This window comes from Glandiceps talaboti, chromosome 23, assembly GCF_964340395.1.
Source record: "Glandiceps talaboti chromosome 23, keGlaTala1.1, whole genome shotgun sequence".
NCBI classification, from domain to species: domain Eukaryota; kingdom Metazoa; phylum Hemichordata; class Enteropneusta; family Spengelidae; genus Glandiceps; species Glandiceps talaboti.
In genome coordinates, this window is record NC_135571.1 from 4,235,161 (window position 1) to 4,257,866 (window position 22,706).

Consider the following 22,706-nt stretch of genomic DNA (forward strand, 5'->3'; position numbering starts at 1 on the left):
TCTGTGTCTTTATTTTGAACTGTAAATAAATGTAACGAGTTTGAAATAAATGAATGATAGAATCAATTGTCAACTTACAATAAATATGATTGTAATGATACAGAAAATTCTAGTAGTGTAGTATTATCTATAGGAATGGTAAATGTCGCATCCCAACCTAAACAATCACCAGGTACCTCATGAACGACAAGCTATCGATCATTTCAGTGTGGTGTGGTATACGTTAAATGAATTTTGAGACATGACGGATGTCTGTGTTAACCAGCAAGTACGATTTGAAGCACTTCCATATCACTGGCTTATCTCATGTGAATTGTTTGTTGGCAATGTTTAGAACTGTGATAATGCAGTCTATCATAAGAACGAGTCATTATTTGTAAAGTCTAGTTACACTGCTTTTGGACATTCCTGACAAAATTCAATACAAGAAAGTTTCAATTGAAGTCCTCTTTAAACCAAAGTTTCATAATCTTTATTATAATTAAGAACAGCTGGAGTATTTCATAGCAAGATATATTCATTTTACATTGTTCCCTTGATGATTAATATAAGCAAAAGCACAGTTCCGATTGCAGGGATATTTTCAAGGTGTAATGCAGACAGGGGGACCTCAATTGTATTGATTCTTTTACCATTAACATTGCAATCATTTCTAGACATGTTAACAACGAAATTATACCTTAGTAACTAAATAAGCAACGCCGATTTTTCTGTCTTCCGAAGCTAGCATACGAAATTATATATATATATATATATATATATATATATATATATATATATATATATATATATATATATATATATATATATATATATATATATATATATATATATATATATATATATATCCTTCATGTATTCATTGTTTGTTGGTTCCCATTTAATTTATCTACAGGTACGACGTTAGTATCCTGTTCTGATGTGGAAGCCCATTTATACACCAATCTCATGTCAAATTATAGTAAACTCATCAGACCAGCAGAAGACCCTCACGATGTGGTGAACGTTAACATGTCACTGTCCCTGGTACAGCTCTTGTCAGTGGTGAGTTTTAAAGTTTGGGAGATGGAATATGATTGGCCAGTTACATTAACAACAAGGCCTTGTATTGTTCCTGTTTTCACGGGTTAAATTGTATCCAACTATAAGCTTAGAGTTCTGTTTTTATTTTTGGGTGGGGGAGGGGGTTCAAACCGCACTTCATTACTTCATAATGTTAGCGGTTAAACACTAAGATACTAGCAGTCAATGAGCAGCTTTGTAAATTGTTATGTTGTTCATTTGCACACATATTGTGGTCTTGCAGATTCTATGTTGACCATTCTTAGAGTGACCCTATTTTTTTAATGTTTCTCATTACATTTTCTTAACAACTATGGGTCGATCAGGTCGATTAAAAATAATATAGCAAAACAATAAAAAATCGTGTTCTTCATGTTTCTCTGCCCCTCCTTATCCTCAACTCTATATTCTTTTTATTGGATTCCTGGTAACAAGCCCTTCCCCACTGCTCTACACAATCTGCTTGAAGAGCTTCAGTCATGAAAGAAATTCTCTGTTCGTGAACATGTGTCCTCGCCGCCACCACGACTGTAGATGATGTCGTCAGTTCTGACACTTGCTTAATCTTGCCAGAGAAGGCGCTGTTCAATAAGATATTAAGGATGGGCGATTTTTTTTTATATTTTGATGTCGGAGCTGAACATTTGGGTCGGTAGGGGTATGAGAAATAGAAAAACAAATAGGGTCACACTTACTTTGCCATCATCATGATTCAACTTGGTGGCCAACAGTTCTAATGGATCGCGTGCACTAACAATGATGCCCACACACGTTGACCATCGTCGCAAACCACGGCCTGTTTTACGGTAACGTTCTTAACGAGCCCCCTACAGTGGTAGAAATAATAACCCTGGTTTGCCAGAATGATGTTGACCGTCGAGCTGTTACGTCTTCTTCAAGTATTGCTGCAATAAGGGATTATCTGTTTTCATGGCCACATATTTCAGTCAACACACACAGTTGTGTACTTGAAGCCATGTGTATTCTTTCCAAAAACGTATGCTATCAATATGTTTACTATCAACTTCAGACGATATCATGAAAGTGTGAATAGGGCTAAAAGCATAACTTATAATTGCAATCAATTAAATCCAAGCATTTTAATGACCTACAGACCGTGTAACAAAATAACACCTTGTGCAAAAACATCAGTCGACATGTAAATCATGTCTAATTAATCCTACCAGTTGTTTGACACATTTTGAATGTTTTGCTTTAGTTTTACTAATTAGTGAGGGAAGACTCCTTATCTTATTATCTTAATAGACATGTGTATTGATAAGAACACGGTCAGTTCTACTCACATATGGTGAACAGCTGATAATTTGTGTATATTGACAATTGGTATGCTTTGTCGTTTACAGTGTTTACAGCTACATAACAGAATACACAATATATTTTGTTCCCTGGGGGGATAACTCCATGGGTAACATTACGGAGAGGTTCCTCACAAACATAGAAACCCAAAGTGTTGTGATACAACATTTTATGCAAAAAGTATACATTTTCTGATACCAAGTTGCATTTTAATTAGTAAAAGCCAGGGCTCCCAGGGGAAGCTGAGTGACGAGAGTGCGGAGGTTTTGAAGGTAGATACACCAGGTTGAAACACTTCCAGTGTTGACTGCACAGTCTCTAGATCTGGTAATGAACGCCAGTTTTGATTGACCCAACCCTTTCTCATACCACCACCTCATAAAAAGTATACCCTTACTGATACCAACCATCATAAAAAACCAACCCCTTTCGCGCAGACCCCCCCCCCCGTATTGCTGTCTATGGGAGTTGCCCCCCCCCCCCGGATTTTGTTTCTGTGGTAGCATTTTATGAGTTTAAATGCATAACAAAAGTTATACTACTACAACACTGGGGTCAGGTCTGTTGTCTCCGAATTACCATCATCATAGCGAATCATCCCCACATTAAAACACAGACACATTCACACACATCCCAGCCCACACGTTCACACAAATACTAGAATATTCCGATTCAATATTAAAAAATGTAGGCATATGTACGTAATTATCTGTTCCACCCTCTCTCTTAAAACCATGCCATTGCGAATGTTATTATTATCACAATGTGCAGCGAGCATGTAATTGATTGACTGACTGACTGACTGACTGACTGATCGATCGATCGATCGATCGATCGATTGATCGATTGATTGATTGATTGATTATTTGATTGATTATTTGATAGAATGATTGATCAGTTGAATGATTTTATTTTTTGTGGTGAAATAAAACATTATTTGTGTGATATTGATCAATTGACTGATTGATTTTTGTGGTGATAGAAAACTTGTTTCCTTCTTTCCCTGGCTACTTTTCTCTCTTTCAGCTGCATATGAATATCTCTGTATTGACTAAATAAAGACACCTTGTCCCCTCTTGTTCAAATTAAAACACCCATAATCTTATAATAACCAAGAGATCGGTTACATTAACAATTTGCTTTATCTCTTAACTTCTGGGATATTATCACACCAAATAAACACCCAGTCATGCATAATCTAGACTAAGTATAAAAGATAGATAGTTTATGCATGGCTGAGTGTTTATTTGGTGTGCTAATCTGTATATTTAGAATGTATACAATGAAACATGTAAGGACAAATACTGTACAGAATAAATTATATATGCTAACATTTTGGGGATGGTGAAGACACTCATAGTACTGATTGTTACAAAGAACATGACGGCATTTTGAAGACCGATAGATTTCCCTCCACATTTAGATGCAAGATGAATTATAATTATGGATAGTTATTTAGTAAACCTGATACCTAATTTAGACAAGAGTGAATAATATAGTGATACATCTATTATCATCAATTGTTTATTCAGTATTGTTGGCCACCGGCCAAAAAAATACAAACTTTAAATATACAAAAATGAACGGATCACCAGAAAACATCAGGCCCTTTGAGTCTCAGAGTTTCTAGTAGTATCTTTTCTAAGTTTAGTAGCATAAAATATATATCTACTAAGTTTTCTGAGAGTGTCAACCTTTCGAGACGACAGAAGTAATACAAATTTGTGGTGCAGTGGGGGATTATAAAAGTAATTGGCAATATATTTTGACCTTATACAAGTATAAAATGGGCATACAAGTAAAAAGTTGAATTCATCCTCTACTTGGTTTAAATTACACATTTCACAAAGTCTCTCTACTCTTGGAGTATCATTCCAACGACCAGTTTCGATTTTCAAATTATGTGTTGAGGTTCTAAATCTACAAAGCATCAGTTTGAATATTGGTTTATCAAGAGAGGTTAAATAAGGTTCCAGAGACAATTCCTTTTTAAATGAAGCATAACAATCAAGTTTTCTAGACGTATTCACACTTTCAGACCATAATTATGTATCAATATCAATACATCTCTGTTTAAATATTTTTTAGGAATCTCAATTCATCACCAACACCTATTATACCTATTAATAGATACATCTATTAATGTGGTCATATGGATGAGGATTGATGGATTTTTAATCTAAACAATTTTATCGTGGTTTCCTACTTGAAAAATCAGTGTGAAACAACATCTGGCAAGTCCTTCTTTGTAACTCAATAAATTGCAAAACATTAATAAGTGTTTGAAATCGGTGTTATTGTACGTACAACAACAAACTCTTTATACACCTTTTTAGCTTTTGGCAATGTATTGAGTTATAAACACAGACTTTGTCAATGTTGTATCACGTTGATTTTTTAAGTAGGAAGCCAGGATAAAATTGTTTTACAAATTAAAAATCCAAAATAAATACCCAATCCTCATCCACTTTAAGACATTTATTATAAAATTTGTCTGCACAAATGATACATTATATGAAGCTATCTTTAAATGTCTGTCTTGTAAATTCGTTCTCATTATAGTCGGTTGGCAATGTTTTAGGATTATTACCTAAATCAGTGCGCCAGTGCTGCATTTGCACAAACGGGTAACAATAGCTTATATAACAATATCTTGTGGCTTAAAATATCAAAAATATTTCACAAAATAATATTTGTAGCTACTTTTTATAATATCCCCAATCTGTTGCCACCTTTCCATTTCTCCTAGACTACACCATCTGACATTGAATGCAAAGGATTTCAACACAAGTTACTGTATTTTGTTATCTTATCAGTGGAGGCATAAGAAATAAAATGTTATTTTTTACATTCTGAACTAACCTTTTATATAGCCATGTTAAACAACAAATGTCCATGCCTTAGGTTGAATACTAATTCTAACAGAGCCTAGATTTAGTGCTCTTTCAGTCCAAGATAAATTGACATTTCTTTTTCACAGTTAATTTTGTGAAAAACACAGCGAGATTAATAGAAAAGGCCTTCCTTAGGGTTATACAGACCTAGCTAGTTTTGTAGGATTGATTTATTTAACCTTTGACTTGTTATTTTGCATTTATTTACTTAACACTCCGTATTTTTCTTTAAGTTCACATTTAAAGTGACATATTCCATTGGGCTGGGGGGTTTGCCAGATTGTACTAAAGAGATGTAATTAAATACCTCATGTCACTATAATAAACAAATTACTTACTCGAATTGCAACATCATCACATGGTATATAACTTTGTTAAATATTTCACTTTCTTATACTACGAATGTATGTCTAATGATTATAACATAGTAATATTGGTTTTCATATAGTGCTTTCCCTTTCTGTGCTCAAAAGTGTTTTATTATTACCATCCATGGTATGGACCTATAATGCCACAACAGCCTTTTATACTTCCTCACCTTCCAGAGGAGTATATTATTCATTACAGCTTCTCTTAACACCTAGGATTAACGCATTTACATTAGACCTATATCCTACCAGGTCCCTAATAATGCAGCTTGGTTGACACAATCATGGTTCGCATACTGCTAAAGGTATTTAAGCCATTTAGAAACAAACGGCAGTTGAAGTGTTTGAATCCACAGCCTGTAGATTCAATGCCAGACACGTTAGTGTATGCATGCCTCAGTACACAACAGACATGATACATAATAAATGAAATCATTGAGTTAGAAAATGCTATTACGTTATCAGTTAATTGATTCATTATAGAATAACTTGTATATTTTACTATACTATCCTGTTGATCAGATAATATTGGTTGTCATGTAGAGTTCACTATTTGAAGCTAATTGCCATTCAGTTATGCACAGCGGGTATTGCCCCAGCTTTGTTACGCGTGTCTGTTTACAAGACGGAATGTTACTCTGTATCAGAGTTAATTTATTTTCTCCAACATTGAATGTACAATTCCCTTTTTTCACTGTAACCTCTCTATATTATCAATGTATCTTTTTTGTTCAATGTGACCTATAAACCTGATGGGCTGGGAGGTATTTTATTACCCCATGTCACTGTAATAAAGTAATCTACTACTACTATTACTATGTAGAGTTCAGAATAAGTTCTTGTCATCTGTGGCCCATTCATAACCTTAGGATCTTTAATTGTATATTTCCAGACAAATGAATGACACTTCCTGAGTCATGCTATTATCTCTAAATGCCAAAAACGGTCATCTTTTAACACGTCTTTATGTGTAAATATATACAAACTAAACCGATTATCACCCCATGTCACTCTTTTTTTAAATAGTAGTTTGTTACACGTCTCTTTGAGGTTTATAAATCATGTCATGTCGGACAATGACTTCTATAAAAGCATAGACATATATCGTAGGGGGATAATGATGACTTGTGTATTTCAGGGAATCAACTTAGTATAGGAACAGTATGTTCATCAATGAATGTGCTAAGATTCATACACAAGTTATTTTCTTCCACTTTAGATTGAGAAACAGACATGTTTCAAACAAATCATTTGTACTTCTTCAGTGTCTAGCCATAGGCCTTTCCAACATTGGTGAAGGATCTATAGTCCAACTGGATCTGACAGAATGATCCAAATTTTGCTGAAGGTGTTGAGTAAACTTCAGGTGTGCAAGGGTTAGCTTCAATATATGTAAATTTATGTAAATTCAGGTGTGAAAGTACTTGTCAGTTATGTACATCTAACTGTCCACCTGTAGATTGGTGGAATGTCATATTTTCCTACATTGGCATTAAGTGGCGGATTGTTGACTTTGATGTACATGACCCCAAATAGTGTTCTTTTATCCATGTATTGTTCCCTGTCGATGATCTTGACTGATTTTGAAGTTAGTTCCTGAGGTTGATGGTCAGTTTCAGTGAAGTGTTGGCAAATTGCTGATTGATCTTTCTTCTTCTGTTCCTCAAGAGGAACTGCTCTTTTAACTTTCACACATGAATTCACTTTAAAACAAACCTTTCCACACCTTCAGTTTACTCATCACCTCCAGGAAAATTTGGATCATTCTGCAAGATCCAGTTAGACAATGAAGGACAAGTGATTATTTCGAAACGTGTCTGTTTCTCAATCTAAAGTGGAACAGATGTGTATGAATCTTAGTATACAAAATAATCAACTTAAAATTATACTGTTACTTTGTTTAAGAAAACTCACTCAGTTAAAAACAAGGGAACAATATCAGGGGTCACTGTGCACATTGTATGAAGTGGTCGAAATGATATCAAAATTACATTAATTAGAATTTAATAAAAATATGACAGCCGGATACTGTAACTCTAACGGATAATCTAAGATTGATGATTTCGCTGTACACAGAAGGTTAACTTTAACTTCTTTTACCGCCATTTTCATGTAGGTGTTTACCACACAGAAAGCAATAAAAACTGCATATGTTACACTTTAAGATATCAAGATTGAATAAATACAGTTTTTTGTGACATTTTGTCTAAGTGAACCTGACTAGTATATATGCCATCATGCAGATATTAAATGCAGACATAAAAAAACTGGTGCCCACGTGTCTGCATCTAGTTATAGTACTGACATTTCACATGTTTCACTTTGACAAAACGTAGCAAGAAATTGTGATCGTGCTATCATAAAGTGTAGAATATGCAGTTTCCTTTTGGTGTCTGCATGGTTGTATCAAACTGATCGAATGAACATTAAGATTAAACGGACTGTAATTAACTCCAAAAGCACGACAAACTAGCTTGCACATGGCAAAGTTTATAGTCTAAGAGATGTTAGAACTTTGATCATCATGGAAATTTATCATTAGGGCACATCCTTAATGGGAGATCAGCGGTAAAGCTTTGTATTCACATACAACTGCTAATTGTAGTAATATGGCACAGTAATATAATGATCGCCCCAAATATGGACATTGCGCCTAAGGGTCTATGGAAGCAATCCAACCACCATGTAGAGATAAATAATACCACTTGAAGGCAACAATGTTCGTAATCGGATTGCAACATTTTCAAATTAATGTTTATATGATTAAAATGTGCATCATATTGTTCTGGTTATTAGCAAAAATAACTATCTTTGTTATGGTGATACTTTTTCTCTTACAGTGCCCGTGGGTCGGTTAACCTCCACTCAGCTGGCAACAGTCCTGGCTGTAGAGGGGCGGGGGTATTCCTATAGAAAGACATACGGGTATGTGCAGACCAAATGGGACACACTCACGAACAAATAAACTGTATCATGGATGGACTTCATCTGAAAATTCATTGATCGAAAATACTAGAAATTCTCTTCGTGTTTTAGATAATACAATGAACCTTCAAATAACTAGAATACAGGTTTGCTTGTGACGGAAAAGTCCTTACAATGGATCTGTTTTTGGACTATACATGGCTTGGGACCTCTCATCCCCATCTGGAAAATTTGGGGAGTACCCCTCCCCCCCCCTCCAGCCACCCCGTGTACCAATACGAAACAATGGTAGCAGCTCGAATTTACTGTACAGAGGTGCATGCTGGCCAAGTTGAGCCAAAGATTAACATGCCATGGGCAGTCTTTGACTTAGAGAGCGGTAACGCTGGATTACCTCTGGGCAGTCGTATGCATCTAGATAATTATTTGGTTAATATATAATTATAACATCTACAACAATAATGTACTTCAGATATGGTTTGTCTGAAGAGTTTTGTTTATCACGTCTCACACGTTTCATTTTTTTCTCTCTTCTTTCTGTAAGGATGACAAGAGCCAAGTAATCACAGTCAGTATATGGCTATATCAGGTATGTACTGTAAATATTTAATATCTTTCTGGAACGTATAATTTATTTACTCCTCTTCTTTTTGGCGGGAAAGCTGATGGAGAACATTTCAGTTTTCTAACTAATTCTGACTACAATACGTAAAATGTTTTCGAAACAAATTCATGCATTTTATGGAATTTGGGAAAATACATTGTTGAACCCTCTCATAATCCGTCACACGTGACCTTTCACGCCTTTAGGACAGTGCGACCTTTAACTATAGACTGTGGTGAAGAAATGCGAACCTTCAGTAATAAACACAGCTGACGTAAGACAACACCAAGGAGTTTTGGCACTAAGGTTCTTATAAATGATGTGCTAAAGTGCTTAAGTTTTTTGTGGCTTTTTTTGTGATGGAGAATAAAGAAACCCATTATTCATTCTATATTCTATCATTTTCCTCAAATGATAATATCTTTTGATATGAAAACATACAACAAACCTATAATAATGAACAAAAAGGGTTTGAACGTTCGAAAATATTTGAACGATCAACTAAAACCAAGTCAGATACCCACTTTAGCTGAAACACGTATTTCTATATAATGATCTCAAAGATTATATTCATGTCTTTGGCAAATGGGATAAAAAACATTACAACGCTTGTGGACAACATTAAGGAAGTTTAATTATTGATAATGGGTGGGAAGAAAACAAATCTATTCGCAAGAACGAGTCTCCGCAGAATTTGTCATCTTCCCCAAGGTGATTTCACTTTTTGAATGATATTTATAAATGTACTGCAGTGCAGTATGATTCACTCTTTCCTGCACGTCAGTTTATTGTTTCATTTTCATGTCTCGGACTTCTAAAATAGGTGTAATTCTACGCAAACAGTTGTCATATTTATCCCAAAGCGAACTTTATGAGAATTAGAAATTTGCTTACTAAGCTTATACAAATGCAAACTTATAAACTGAGGGTGTATAACGCGGGTACAATATCAATTCCTTGATCAATGATACTTAGTGTGGATGGATGAAAATACTGTTGAATGTTAATTCCTACTATTATACATAAGGTAAAGGTACACAACTTAACTTGATAAGTTTTGGTTATAATTTGTGATATATATTTAAAAATGCATTCACAGTATTCTACTTACTAATGTACACTTAACCATCACTTGCAATTGACTGAACTCAAACCTGGTATTAAGATATAACTTATAAATGATTCGATGACGTAATTAATTATACGCATGACGTATGTTGAGGAAACATATACTATACAATCAATTCCAACAATGCCAAAAGACAACTGCAATTTCAGAGAAGGCATGCATTGACACAAGCATAGTCCTAAATAGTTCAATCGAGATAATTTAGATTTGTTCAAACCCTAAGTTATTGAATACTTTTCTCTGGGAAACAATGTTTTTGCTTGGCAGGCTGTTTCCTTGTTATATCTAGTTTCAGAATTCAAATCCAAATGGAATGTGACAAAAAAGGAAATAAATAACCCCACATTATTCAGACACCCATGAACTCCTTTTTTACATATTGAACACACATACTGTGGAATTAAAACTGAATGCCTGAGGATAATGTATATAATAATATATATACTGCCATATATAGTCACAATAATCCAAATTTGAAATTAACTATTAATTAATTCTGTTAGATGACAGTCATGATGGATTTTTGCATTAGTGGTTCAAGTGCGACTTTCCCGACCTGTCATAAAAATTGTTTGCATCTCTTAAGCTTTTTGCAATGTCACTGATAATGAGTCAGTAAAACTGATAACATCTGATATGTCATTGGGGGCTTCACACTTAGATATTGAGCTTAGTTTTGCCTGATGTGTTATGTAATAGCGCTTTATCACATTCGTAAATATTGCCAACAAACATTATCCAGTGATAAGAAAGATAAGAAACCCCATTCCCTTACTTAATGGCTTGATTCTGTAATGTTCCATAGAAGACTGAATGGTCAACCTGGCAGTTATCCCTCACCGCCTGCTGAAAACTATATCTCCAACTAGGTCACATTTGAAGAATTTGATAAAATCAACATATTATAGGCTTTCAACCAATCAGCTTCTATGAAAAATACTAACTTTGAAATACCAGTTCGCAGGCTGTGTTGAGAGAGAACACTTGTCAAGCTGATTATCCCGATCGACTATTCGGCCAACGGAGGCTTGTAAGAAGATAGGATATTTAATCTTCATGACACCAATTAATAAAAATCGCTTTCCCATATTTTATGTTGTAAAATAGCTTATTTAGAGAACTTCTTTAGGAATAAAACGTTCGTCTGTCTGTCTGTCTGTCTGTCTGTCTGTCTGTCTGTCTGTCTGTCTGTCTGTCTGTCTGTCTGTCTGTCCGCCCGTCCGTCTGTCTATGTCTCTGTCTGTCTGTCTGTCTGTCTGTCTGTCTCTCTGAATAGAGAAATAACACCTTATTTTATGTAAATGAAGCCCCAACTGCCTTGGTCTTTCCAGGATGGCGTTGATTGTCATCGAATGTGAAATTCTCTCTGATGATGCAGACATATTGCTAATTTAACTGTCATATTCTAAATTTGTCCTTGCCTATTGTGTAATCTTTTCAATCTGATTGCTAGCAAAGATTAATCTGTCACTATATGATTAATTGTTGCACATATGTTACTTGATTTTTATGACTGATTGCATCTACATCCAAAAGAAGAATTCCTACTTACTGTCAATAAACGTGTTTAACCCGTCCGTCTGTTTCTGTCTCTGTCTCCCCCTTTTCTCTGTCTGTCTGTCTGTCTGTCTGTCTGTCTGTCTGTCTGTCTGTCTGTCTGTCTGTCTGTCTGTCTGTCTGTCTGTCTGTCTGTCTGTCTGTCTCGCTCTCTCTCTCTGATGTAACACGAGCACAAGTGTGTGTATATGACATTATTTAGCTGAGTTTACTGACTATTATTAATTTTTAGATTGATTATTGATGAAATTGCGAATATACCTATCTTAGCAAATGTCCCTTTCCCTTTAAATACTAAATTATCATCTGTTCATGTGTCTGGTATGCAAGTTTTGAAAGAAAACATTGCATTCAGTAAGTTTACTATGTGATCTGACATCCATTGAAATGAAGTTCAATGGATAAAAAAGACAGACATATGCGATTATACCCCACTTAACGCACTTAGAGTACAGGTCATGGCAAGAAGATTCGATTGTCAAGATACTAATAGTTCAGCTTGTTCTTTGAATATCAATGCAGTAGTAATGTGGTTGGTGTGGCGTTTTTCTGATGGGGCACAGCATTTTCTTTACATGCACAGACAATTATCAACCCAAAATAAATATAACAGATACCACGCACAGTTGGGATGTAGACGATACCAAGCACAGTTGTGATGTAGAAGCAGCCAAGCAATTTTGTTTCTCATCAGTAGAAAAGTAAACTAAACACAATTAGAACTATTTCGCTGGAATTATAGATTTGTTATTAGTTTGGCAGAACATGCTAAAATGTGAACAAACTATACTACGCAATCGGATTTGGCGAAAAACAATGTTTCACCTGATTTGAAAGATATGTCTCAAATACAAGGAATCGATTCATATAAAATATTCTGACAACTTTGTACAGTCTCTCTGCTTATCTTTCTCCATAGTTTCATCTTTTCAAACACACTTCCGAAGAACATTTTTTAACCCGAATGAAATCTTACTAAGACTGCTACATTTGTAGTTTTGGTCAACAAACATCTTATCCACAGTGCTGCATTTTATAGTTTGGCTGAACAAATATCTTACTCTAGGTATTTTTTGAGCAAGGCGATAAAACTTATCATTGTTAAGTAGCCGTTTGTTGAGCCAGACGATAAAGTGTAGCACTGTAAAGTATTCGTTCAAATGCATAGTCTAATGCAACAAAACCAATGAATTTAGATCAAATGCAGGTTGTTTTTGTTATGACCATATGTCAAAAATAATAAGAAATTGATGAAAATCTTCGCATAATCGTGTGACTATGTGTTTACAATGGGTCATAACCTAATCCAATGTAGTTAAAAGAGCTAGACGAACAATTAGGTATAAGAAAGCTAAGTGGCTTGAAATTGTAACGATGACTCTACTTCTTATTTTGTTTTGGATTTTGTCGAGCATGTTATAATTTGCAGCACATAATTTTATCAAACCCTTTCCCGCCAAAAAGGTATGCACAGAATTTAAAAAATGTTGCACAATTGACAAGATTTTAGATAAGGATCTTAAAATAAATGTTCACGATTTAATTGGTGTCAAACTTTGATTAAAAAACCTAAAAAGTTTGACCAAATATTTAATTAAAAGAGGCTTTACGATTTTGTTGCATTGCTGGGGTCAACAACATATAAAACGCGTATTATGCATCAATATTTCATATTCTCAACTTTAAGTATAGTTATGTTGACACTGTATAGTGTGTGTTTTGTGGCAATAGTCACACTTTTCATCAGATTTTGCACCTATTTGGCGCCGACAGAGAGCGGACTGTAATTGTTGCTCAGTTTGAGGACGAACAATGAAGTATTGCATAAGATAGAGGTGTGGGTAGTATTAATGCCGCTGAGAACTTGGTGAAGATTTTTTATCCTGATTGTCTTTGACAAATGATGAATGGTGTTTGGTTCGGTTCCTTTGAGATTTCATGTACTTTTACACAACTAGTGTCTCTGGTTATCACTTTGTCACGTTCGTATGCAAATGCTAATTCAAAGGAAAAAGCGTGTTGCCATTAAAGGACAAAACCATTTATCAAGCACTGTCAAGATGTAAACACACATGCCGATGAAAGCAGGCATAATGTATATATAGAATAAGATGTCATACACGACATGAATAAGTCATTTTCTACATACAAATTCCTTTTCAACGAATGATGTTCAACATTTACGCTTGTCAAGGTGTACAAGCTTTTCTTTGGGAAGCGTTAAATGATGTTTTTTTTCACACAAGGTCTTTGTACGAAATACACAAACAAAATATTGGTAGGGTACGCACATGAAATGTTATAATTTATCTCAGAGGTCGAGGATTTTATCTCACTGTGAACACAAATAAACATTTTGTGTTTGAATCTTCCTGCACTCGCAGTGTCTGTATTTAGTTTTATGTGATTTGTAACATAAAACCTTGTTGAGACTGCCTAAATTGAATGCTATAGTCTTTCTGGTTTGGTAGTAATAGAATCTAAACTGTCACTCTATGAAACTATTTGGTTTCTGAGTTTCTGACGACACTGTACAAACACTAGTTGGTTTATGAGTTTATGACGTCACTGTACGGACACTAATATGGTTTCTGACAACACAATGTTTGGTTTCTGACGACACTGTACGAACACTATTTGGTTTCTGACATCATTGTATGGACACTATTTGGTTTCTGTCGTCACTCAATTTAGAAAAGTAAAACTCTGAAGGCCATGAGCAATGATGTATGATTGTGTCATCTGTTATATTTTTAGAGTAAAAAGAATGACGTCATTAACCCTTTAGATAATGGACTCTTGACTAGCAAACCTTACAACAGCGACTTATTTGTAATAAGTTGGTAATGTCGTTTTTAGAGTAACAGGTATGATATCATCTCAGTCTCTGGACTGGCAAACTTCTAAAGGGTTGTCGGTGGCCCAGTGGTTAAGCCACTGCGGTCGGGGGTTTTAACCCATTCAGGGTTTGATTAAATTTACCACGATGTAAGTAAGAAGAGTGTTGTTCAGTTTGACTCTATCAAACAACGCAGGTTTTCCCCAGGTACTCCAGTTTCCTCCTGCATTAACACTGTGCCCATTTTAGAGTAAAAAGAATGACGTCATTAACCCTTTAACTTCTTGGGAGACTAGTGTTTATATACTTAAAGAACTATCCAGTATAAATAAAGATTATTATTATTATTATTATTATTATTATTATTATTATTATTATTATTAAAATTATTATTATTATATTATATTATTTAATTATTGTTAGGAGAGAGAGGGGGGAACGAGAGAACAGAGACAGAGAGGGACAGGTAGACATACAGAGACTAAACAGATACAGACAGGCAGACAAACACCTACAGACAGACAGACATACATACATACAGACAGACAGACAGACAGACAGACAGACAGACAGACATGGACAGAGCCACACAGAGAGGGAAGAGATAGACACAAACACAGAGAGACGTGTTAAGCACAGGTTTATTGACCATAACTAGGTGTACCTGTTTTGCATATAGATGTAATTGGCCCATAAACAAAGTCAAATAACATATGTGCAACAATTAATCATACAGTGTCAGATAAAGCTTCGTTAGCGATCAAATGGAATAGATTACACAATATGCTGAGATCAAATACAGCCCATCACTCATAATTGCATCGTTCGCATTTGTGGCCTATTTATTATTCAAATTGCGATTGCGCAAAAAGACAACGCACTTGATCTGAACAGCGTCACAGCCTTAAGATATACGGATGATGAATATGAACCTTGTTTTACAACATTACACTGTGACTGGAATACATAAAAAATAGCAATCAAACAATATGCTCGCTCGCTGTGGCAACGTTCTCAAAATATAATGGGACGACACACTATGAATGTTTGAATAAAGAGGGTCTGATTGACCACGTCTGTCGCTGAGAACACTGATTCGTTTATAACCTTTGATACTTTGATTCACGTTCTTTACATTTCGAAGTATCAGTTTCTCTTAAAATGAAAATATGGATGACAAATGGGTATTTATTTTGGGATTTTTTTTTTATTTTTAAGACAACTCTATTATGTGATCCTAGTTGCAAAATCAATTTGAAACAATATGTTTCACTAAATTATAAAAAGCTTAATACAATAATTTTTTTTTTGTATAATTATAAGGATTTAGTATTATGTTGTTTGCCATTTGTTTTTTCAAATATAAAAATACAGGAGATATTTTATGAATTAAAAATCCTAAATAAATTCAAATATGTTGTCCACATGGCCACTTATAATACAATAAGGGAGAACATTTGGTTTTGATCATTGCTATTAGCTTCATACTTTAGGGCTGGTTTGATAGCTGGCTCTTACCAACTGTGTTCATTTCCAAAACCGCTACTGTGTTGATTTATTTTTGCAGCTTTGAATCACTGTAAGAGAATGTGTGTCCCCTGTTCAGCGAACTGACAACAGCTTGAGTTCTCTACTGAAGCTGGTAAAAAATTATATCAATATGTTTGATGTAAAATGACAGATGACACGGTGATATTTTTAGATCTTTAGAAACATTGATCCTGTATGCAGGGGCCTCTGGTATGATTGATTGAATATAATGCTGGGTGACAGTACAAAACTGACAATGTAAGCTAAGGCCTAAAAAATAATTGTTTGGTTCCGGTTACCCGACCCCACCTAGTTTTTCACTGCCGACCCTAAACTTTTTATTTTGCGCATTCGAGAGAAAAATAGTAAAATCGCAAAAATTGTGGTCTCACAAGAAATAGTGGATGCGGAAGCTGACATCAACTTAAAAAGACAATAAAAAACTGTCCTTCCAACCTATAATGGCTGTACATCTGATAGGAAGAAATAAATAACACAGAGACTATTTGGAAAACAATGGAAAACCTGAACTAGACACTCACGTGAACAAATAAATATGTAATAAAATAAAATAAACAATCTACTTAACCCACCTATTCTAAAATTGAGAGTAATCGGTACCACATTTTATTAGGCCTTATGTGTGTACACAAACAAGTTTAATCACAGGTGATTCAATACTGTTCAGGGTGTACGTTATTATAAGTAAGACATTATATCTAACTAAACGGTTTCAAAAACTTTTTAGTTTCAGCTTTAATATTACATTGAATGCCAAGAAATAATTTATTGGAAAGTAAGATGAAGTCCTCGTTGACAAGACTACTTCCAAAATGACATTTGAGTTACTAACTAAACTACTAAGTATATTGGTTACGATACTGGTAGGTGCTGAAAACAGTCTAACACTACCCCCAATTTGTATTTAGATCACCAGTTGTGTTCAAAAGTTAGACTTCCAAGGACAGTGGATTTCGTCAATAGATCAACCAATATGATGAATACTTATCCTGCATTTTGCAGAAAAGAAATATACTTAGCACTATTCTTATTATTCTTATTATGATTATTATAATATTATATTACTTATTGTCCCTCGCGGGGAAATTTGTCTTGTAACAAGACAGAAAAACATAAATATAATCTGTCACATTAAAATACCAAGAACAACATTAAACAGAAGTACGAAGACCTTGAGAAGTGAGTAAGACTACATAAAAACAGACACACACCTCCTTTACTACATACATTCTCTGGTTAAGTATTCTGACAGCAGAGGGTACGTAACTGAGACGAGCACGACCTGTTCTAAAGGATAACATTCGATACCTGCTACCCGAGGGAAGCATCTCAAAATACCGAACTAACGCGTGGGAAGGGTCATTTGTAATTTTTATGGCTTTAACAAATACTGTTGTGTAGGATTTCTCATAGACTGTCAACAGTATTTTTGACTTTTTTTGTAATTTAACTTTAATACTTTTGTTGCCGCTGAAATTAATAGAATTAAACATTGTGTGTGCAGGATAGGACGTTCAATTTAGTCAAGATTATATTTTAGGTGTTCGAATCCTCAGTGAGTAGAGCGTTCTATATAGTACTGTATATGCTTACTATTGTATGTTATAATTGATGTATTTGCACACAACTAGTATTTAAATAAAACATATTTCAGAAGGTTTTTGATGTATACGACAAAATATAATCTGCGTCTGAATACAGACTAGGTTTTTTGTTTGTAGTCCCATAAAAAGTTTAATTCACTTATAGTTTTAAGAAAAATAACGCATTATCTGAACAGAAAATGTCTTCAATGCATAATATGACAACACTTGGATTTTCATTTAAAATAAACCATCGCTGTGATTTTTGAGACACATGCTGTCGTTGGTGGCGCTATCGTAGTCTGTTTTGGAGCCGCATTATCAATGACTGTAACAGTCTATGGAGACTAATGAATAAAAGGAAATATATGCAATGAATGTCGAAATCGAAGGATTTGAAAGATTTACTTGATATCGCGCAAAAAAAGTCAACCATCAAAGGGTTTTGTATAAAGTTAGATTACATTTTGATAGATCGAAAAATATGGAGATAGTATCTCAAATGTTCAAATTAATCGGCCCATTGAATACATAAACTAACATTCTTTGTATGGACGTCTATGCATATTGTAAGTGTGCACTATTCTATAGAGGGGACCTTCAGTGTATATTTCCTGCCATTTCCGTGTACCACGTACTGAACATCAGATGTTTTACTTTTTTCAAGGGAATCATTAACCCTCATTTAAGTGCAACAAAATATTTAATTCGTTGGCTTTTCAACGAAATTAGTCCCTGGGGCGTGATACTGTCGAAACAAGAAGAATCATGCAAATAAGCCCCTAACCTACATTATGAATCAGGAAAGACGCCGCTTGATTCAGTTTCATCATCCCACAAATAACATCCATTTTAACTGCGTGCCTGGACTTGCAGACCATGTGACTTTTTAATAATGTGCACCGCTCAAATGTTATTGAAACATTTTGCTGTTGTGTTACCCAGGACTTAAGGTCAAACAGCCTTTTCCTCATTTTGAATTAAATCTCCTCACAAGTTATTTAATATTCTTCAGATTTGGTATGACTATCGTCTGAAATGGAACTCTTCTGAGTATGGAGATATTGACTATATTCTGGTCAGAGGAAAAGACTTGTGGTATCCAGACACAAGCCTATACCAAAGGTATGTCAATAATTAAAGCAAGCATCACATCTTTGGGTTATTGCATGTACATCCAACATATTCTGTGCATTGGAAATACAAATATTTTACTTTTGCTGTCACTTTGTTGACTTTGTTTTTCAAAAACAATCAAAATAATAAATTTTCCAAATAATAAATTTTCCAAATAAATTTTCAGTTAACAAATCTTGGGAAACTGAATAAATTTACAAAAATGGTAAAATATTTTAGAAGCTAGTTTGTTAAATAGAATGATTTAATTACTTGTACACTGTGAACAGTATTGAGTTATCTGTGGGTAGATATATTTGTATAGCTGGTACTGTCCACATAATATAGTGTAATAAATAAACTCAAATCAATTTGATTTTTAGGTCCGCACCCAAATTACCCTTCTTATGTGTGTTCCCTCCTTTATAGATGATAAGCTATGTCTATCAGGGGTGTACGGTCATTTCTCAACTAGAATAAAAAGTTTCAAGTGGTGAGAATTCGTGCAGGGGGGGGACAGAAAATCTACTAGATGTGCAAGTCGATAAAAAATGAGAGTGTTACATTCTTTTTATCCTGTTTCATGTTATGGACACATTTTGCGGTCAGTTCAAATTACTCACTCACATGTACTATGTATGTGCTGAGAAAAGGGATTCTTTATAGACGCTCACTATTTTGGAGGTAATTCAAATGTTCCATGCAAAAAATGCTATGTGTCTTATCGAGAATGGTGACTAAGACTTAGAGAGGAACACAACATACATGGAAAACTAACATCTTGGTATTTGACTTCTATTATCACGTCCTCCATCTGGACATGTTACCAAATTACAGGATGTTTAACACAGAGTTAGTTTAGCCATAAATCAATCAAATGTCAATTGTGTACGGGTATTGATTGTATGACAATGAATGTCATGTAAAGTGATATGCAATTGTCTAACCACGTGTACATAATTTTCAAATTTCTTCTAACATTAGCTATCGAGGCTGCATATTTTCATAAAACATGACAGGCAGTTATTAATTTTTTTAGATGATACTATTTTGACAGTTATTGGCAATTAAATGAAAATTACAGACAAAGTTGCGCTATATTCATTGAATTTGTATGTAATTACATGTCACAATATTATGTCAATGTGTATGGCAAAATGTCACGCCACCTTAGTTAACTCAGTAATGAAATATACCTATTTAACTGGACAGAAATATAATTGTTAATTTGATATTTTGGCGCTCGAAAGTTTTAGCGGATAGAAGACAACTTTTGTTATTTTGCAGCCAATTAATTTTAGCAGGTACAGTATTTTTTTCTACAGTACTTAAAGCAACCCTCTGTATTTATACACATTTCATTAGATAAATCTGTTATTACTATCTAGAGTTACTTAGAAAGAATTCATTGTGTTATCAATTTCGCGCGCTTTTATTTTGGTATAAAAATGGTTTCGGGTAAATCTAGGCTACAATAAGTGTAGAACTAGTGACTGATTTAGTCTCCTGTTAGGTATGGTCTCTTATATACCTCTCTTCAAATATATTAATATACAAAGTGCATAGTTTTCAAATATCAAATATTCCCGTCAAAAAGTATCTTATTATTGAGTGAAAACACACAGCGGAAATAATTCTTTATTCTTTCTTTTAGTGCTGAAGAGAGCCCAGAACAATATCCCTATGTAATAACTGACTGGTTTCTTCTTCGGGTTTATTCTACTGGTAAAGTATTTGTGCAATCACCACATACCTGGAAAATACCTTGCAACGTAGATGTAACAAGCTTCCCAAATGACCATCAACACTGTGCAATATCAGTAGGGATGTGGTCACATACAGCTAGACAGGTCGACTACGAACCTATCTTCGACACCATAAAGAAGGAACTCTATATACCAAGTAATTCCTGGGAAGTCTCCGGTTCTGGGGTAACAAAAGGATACAGTTACGATATTCATTCTGGTGGTCCTTATGCATACATCGATTTTACATTATATTTGGACCGAAAACCATTATTTTATTTACTGAATCTGTGCATCCCTTCGGTTCTACTGTCCCTGCTCATGTCACTTGTTTTCTGTTTCCCGCCCGACTCTCCTGATAAAATTCCACACGGATTATCAGTGTTGTTAACAATTTTCATTTTTGATATTCTTGTCATCGATATTATGCCTGCTAGTTCTGATAACATACCAATTACGTCACAATATTTATTTGTTAACATGGTACTCACAGTAGTTGCAATAATCTTGTCAGCTCTACTTATCAATATGCATAAATTAAAGGGGAACTTCAGCGGCAGACGCAAAAAAGTGTTACTATTCATCGCCTGGTTACTAAAGGTCTCATATCATGACACAAACGCCAGATGGAAACTTTTGAAAGAAACGTCTAATCCATCGCTCGGTACTCGCTTGAAAGATTACAATAAAATTGTACAAACTGAAAATATCGATCTGAGCAATGCGGAATTGAAAACTTTCTTACCAAATGGGGACAACATGTTTGTAAAAGAAAATGGTATAGGACTCCATCGGCATCCTGCTTTGCTTCGAGATGTTAAATCTATCAAAAGAAAAATTGTCGAGATTCAGAACAAATTGGACACAAACCTGGCTAATCAGGCAGGTGTTAAAGAATTGGTAAGTTTACTATGATGATTATTACAAGTCTTGTTAAGGAGCCTTCATCAATTTCAAGATGGGGGGTGGGGTAAGCCCGAAAATGTCTGTCGAAAATGTCCGTTGCTCTAAAATGGACCCTGCCCTAAATTTCAGCAGTGAAATCCAAATTCACAAAATAATGTAAAACTTAGGAAAAAATGAGTCAATATATAACGTGACCCTCCGCTAATAGTCGACTTTCCGATCCTCCCAGCATGCAAAGCAGTATTTATAGTCAGAACGAGGCGGGGGGATACCTCCATGATAATCGTCTGCCAGCTAGGCATAGCATTTATATGGGAATTAGTAGACATCGGTAGATTCCAATAGACTCCATTTTCTAGAATAGTCCTCCCCTGAGGACCGATTTGGAAAAAGTGCCTGATATATTATTTACTTATTTGTCACCCTGCCCGATGAGGACAAATGGCAAGGTTTTAATTTTTTGTTTTTATTCCAGGAGAGTGACTGGAAAACATTAGCAGCTGTACTGAACAGGACATTTTTCATTTCTCTGCTGAGCATGAACGTTGGACTATCGATGTGGATTTTGATAATAGGGCTTTTTCCGCATAATGATGAATAACCCAATAAGGATTAAGATAATTGTGTTGTCAGCAGAATTTGTGATCAGCTGTATTACGTCAAACTATTCTCCCCTATGTGCCATCAAAAACTAGAAGACCGGTGTCATTCAAACGTAAATGACGTTGAAAATGAAAGCGAGGCTGTTAACACTTGTGGTGCTTTTGAAAGTTGACTTTGAACATTACGCGTAAACTAACCCAGCTTTCTGTTACCACTTGTGGTGCAAGTGATGTGCTATTGAAAATTGACTGCGCACATTACGTGTAAACTAACCCAGCTCTCCGTTACCACTTATGGTGCAAGTGATGTGCTTTTGGAATTTGACTGTACACATTACGCATAGACTAACCCAGCTTTCGAACTGTAGAAACGAAATACATACAATTTTTCGGTATGATTACAATATTTTGGGGGATAAATATCTTTGTGTCATTGTATTGAAACTCAGACAATAATTTTATTAACGATTATTCAAAACAAGCAAGAAGGGCGATCAATCAAACTACC

General features: G+C 34.8%; 1 protein-coding gene across 1 annotated transcript; it reads left to right on the top strand.

Annotated features, from left to right (window-relative positions):
- Window positions 1-241: 241 nt before the first annotated feature.
- On the top strand, window positions 242-22,197 carry LOC144453166 (acetylcholine receptor subunit alpha-like). The gene is made up of 6 exons (XM_078144445.1): window positions 242-308; window positions 896-1,044; window positions 9,111-9,155; window positions 18,845-18,954; window positions 20,600-21,590; window positions 22,072-22,197. Exons 1-6 carry the CDS (start codon window positions 242-244, stop codon window positions 22,195-22,197), a joined length of 1,488 nt encoding a protein of 495 aa, XP_078000571.1.
- The last annotated feature ends 509 nt before the right edge of the window (window positions 22,198-22,706 follow it).

Coding starts and splice junctions, on each gene's coding strand:
- LOC144453166 (XM_078144445.1), top strand. CDS start 242: ATGACGGATGTCTGTGTTAACCAGCAAGTACGATTTGAAGCACTTCCA. Junction 1,045..9,110: donor TGGTACAGCTCTTGTCAGTG/GTGAGTTTTAAA, acceptor TCTTTCTGTAAG/GATGACAAGAGCCAAGTAAT. Junction 21,591..22,071: donor AGGCAGGTGTTAAAGAATTG/GTAAGTTTACTA, acceptor TTTTTATTCCAG/GAGAGTGACTGGAAAACATT.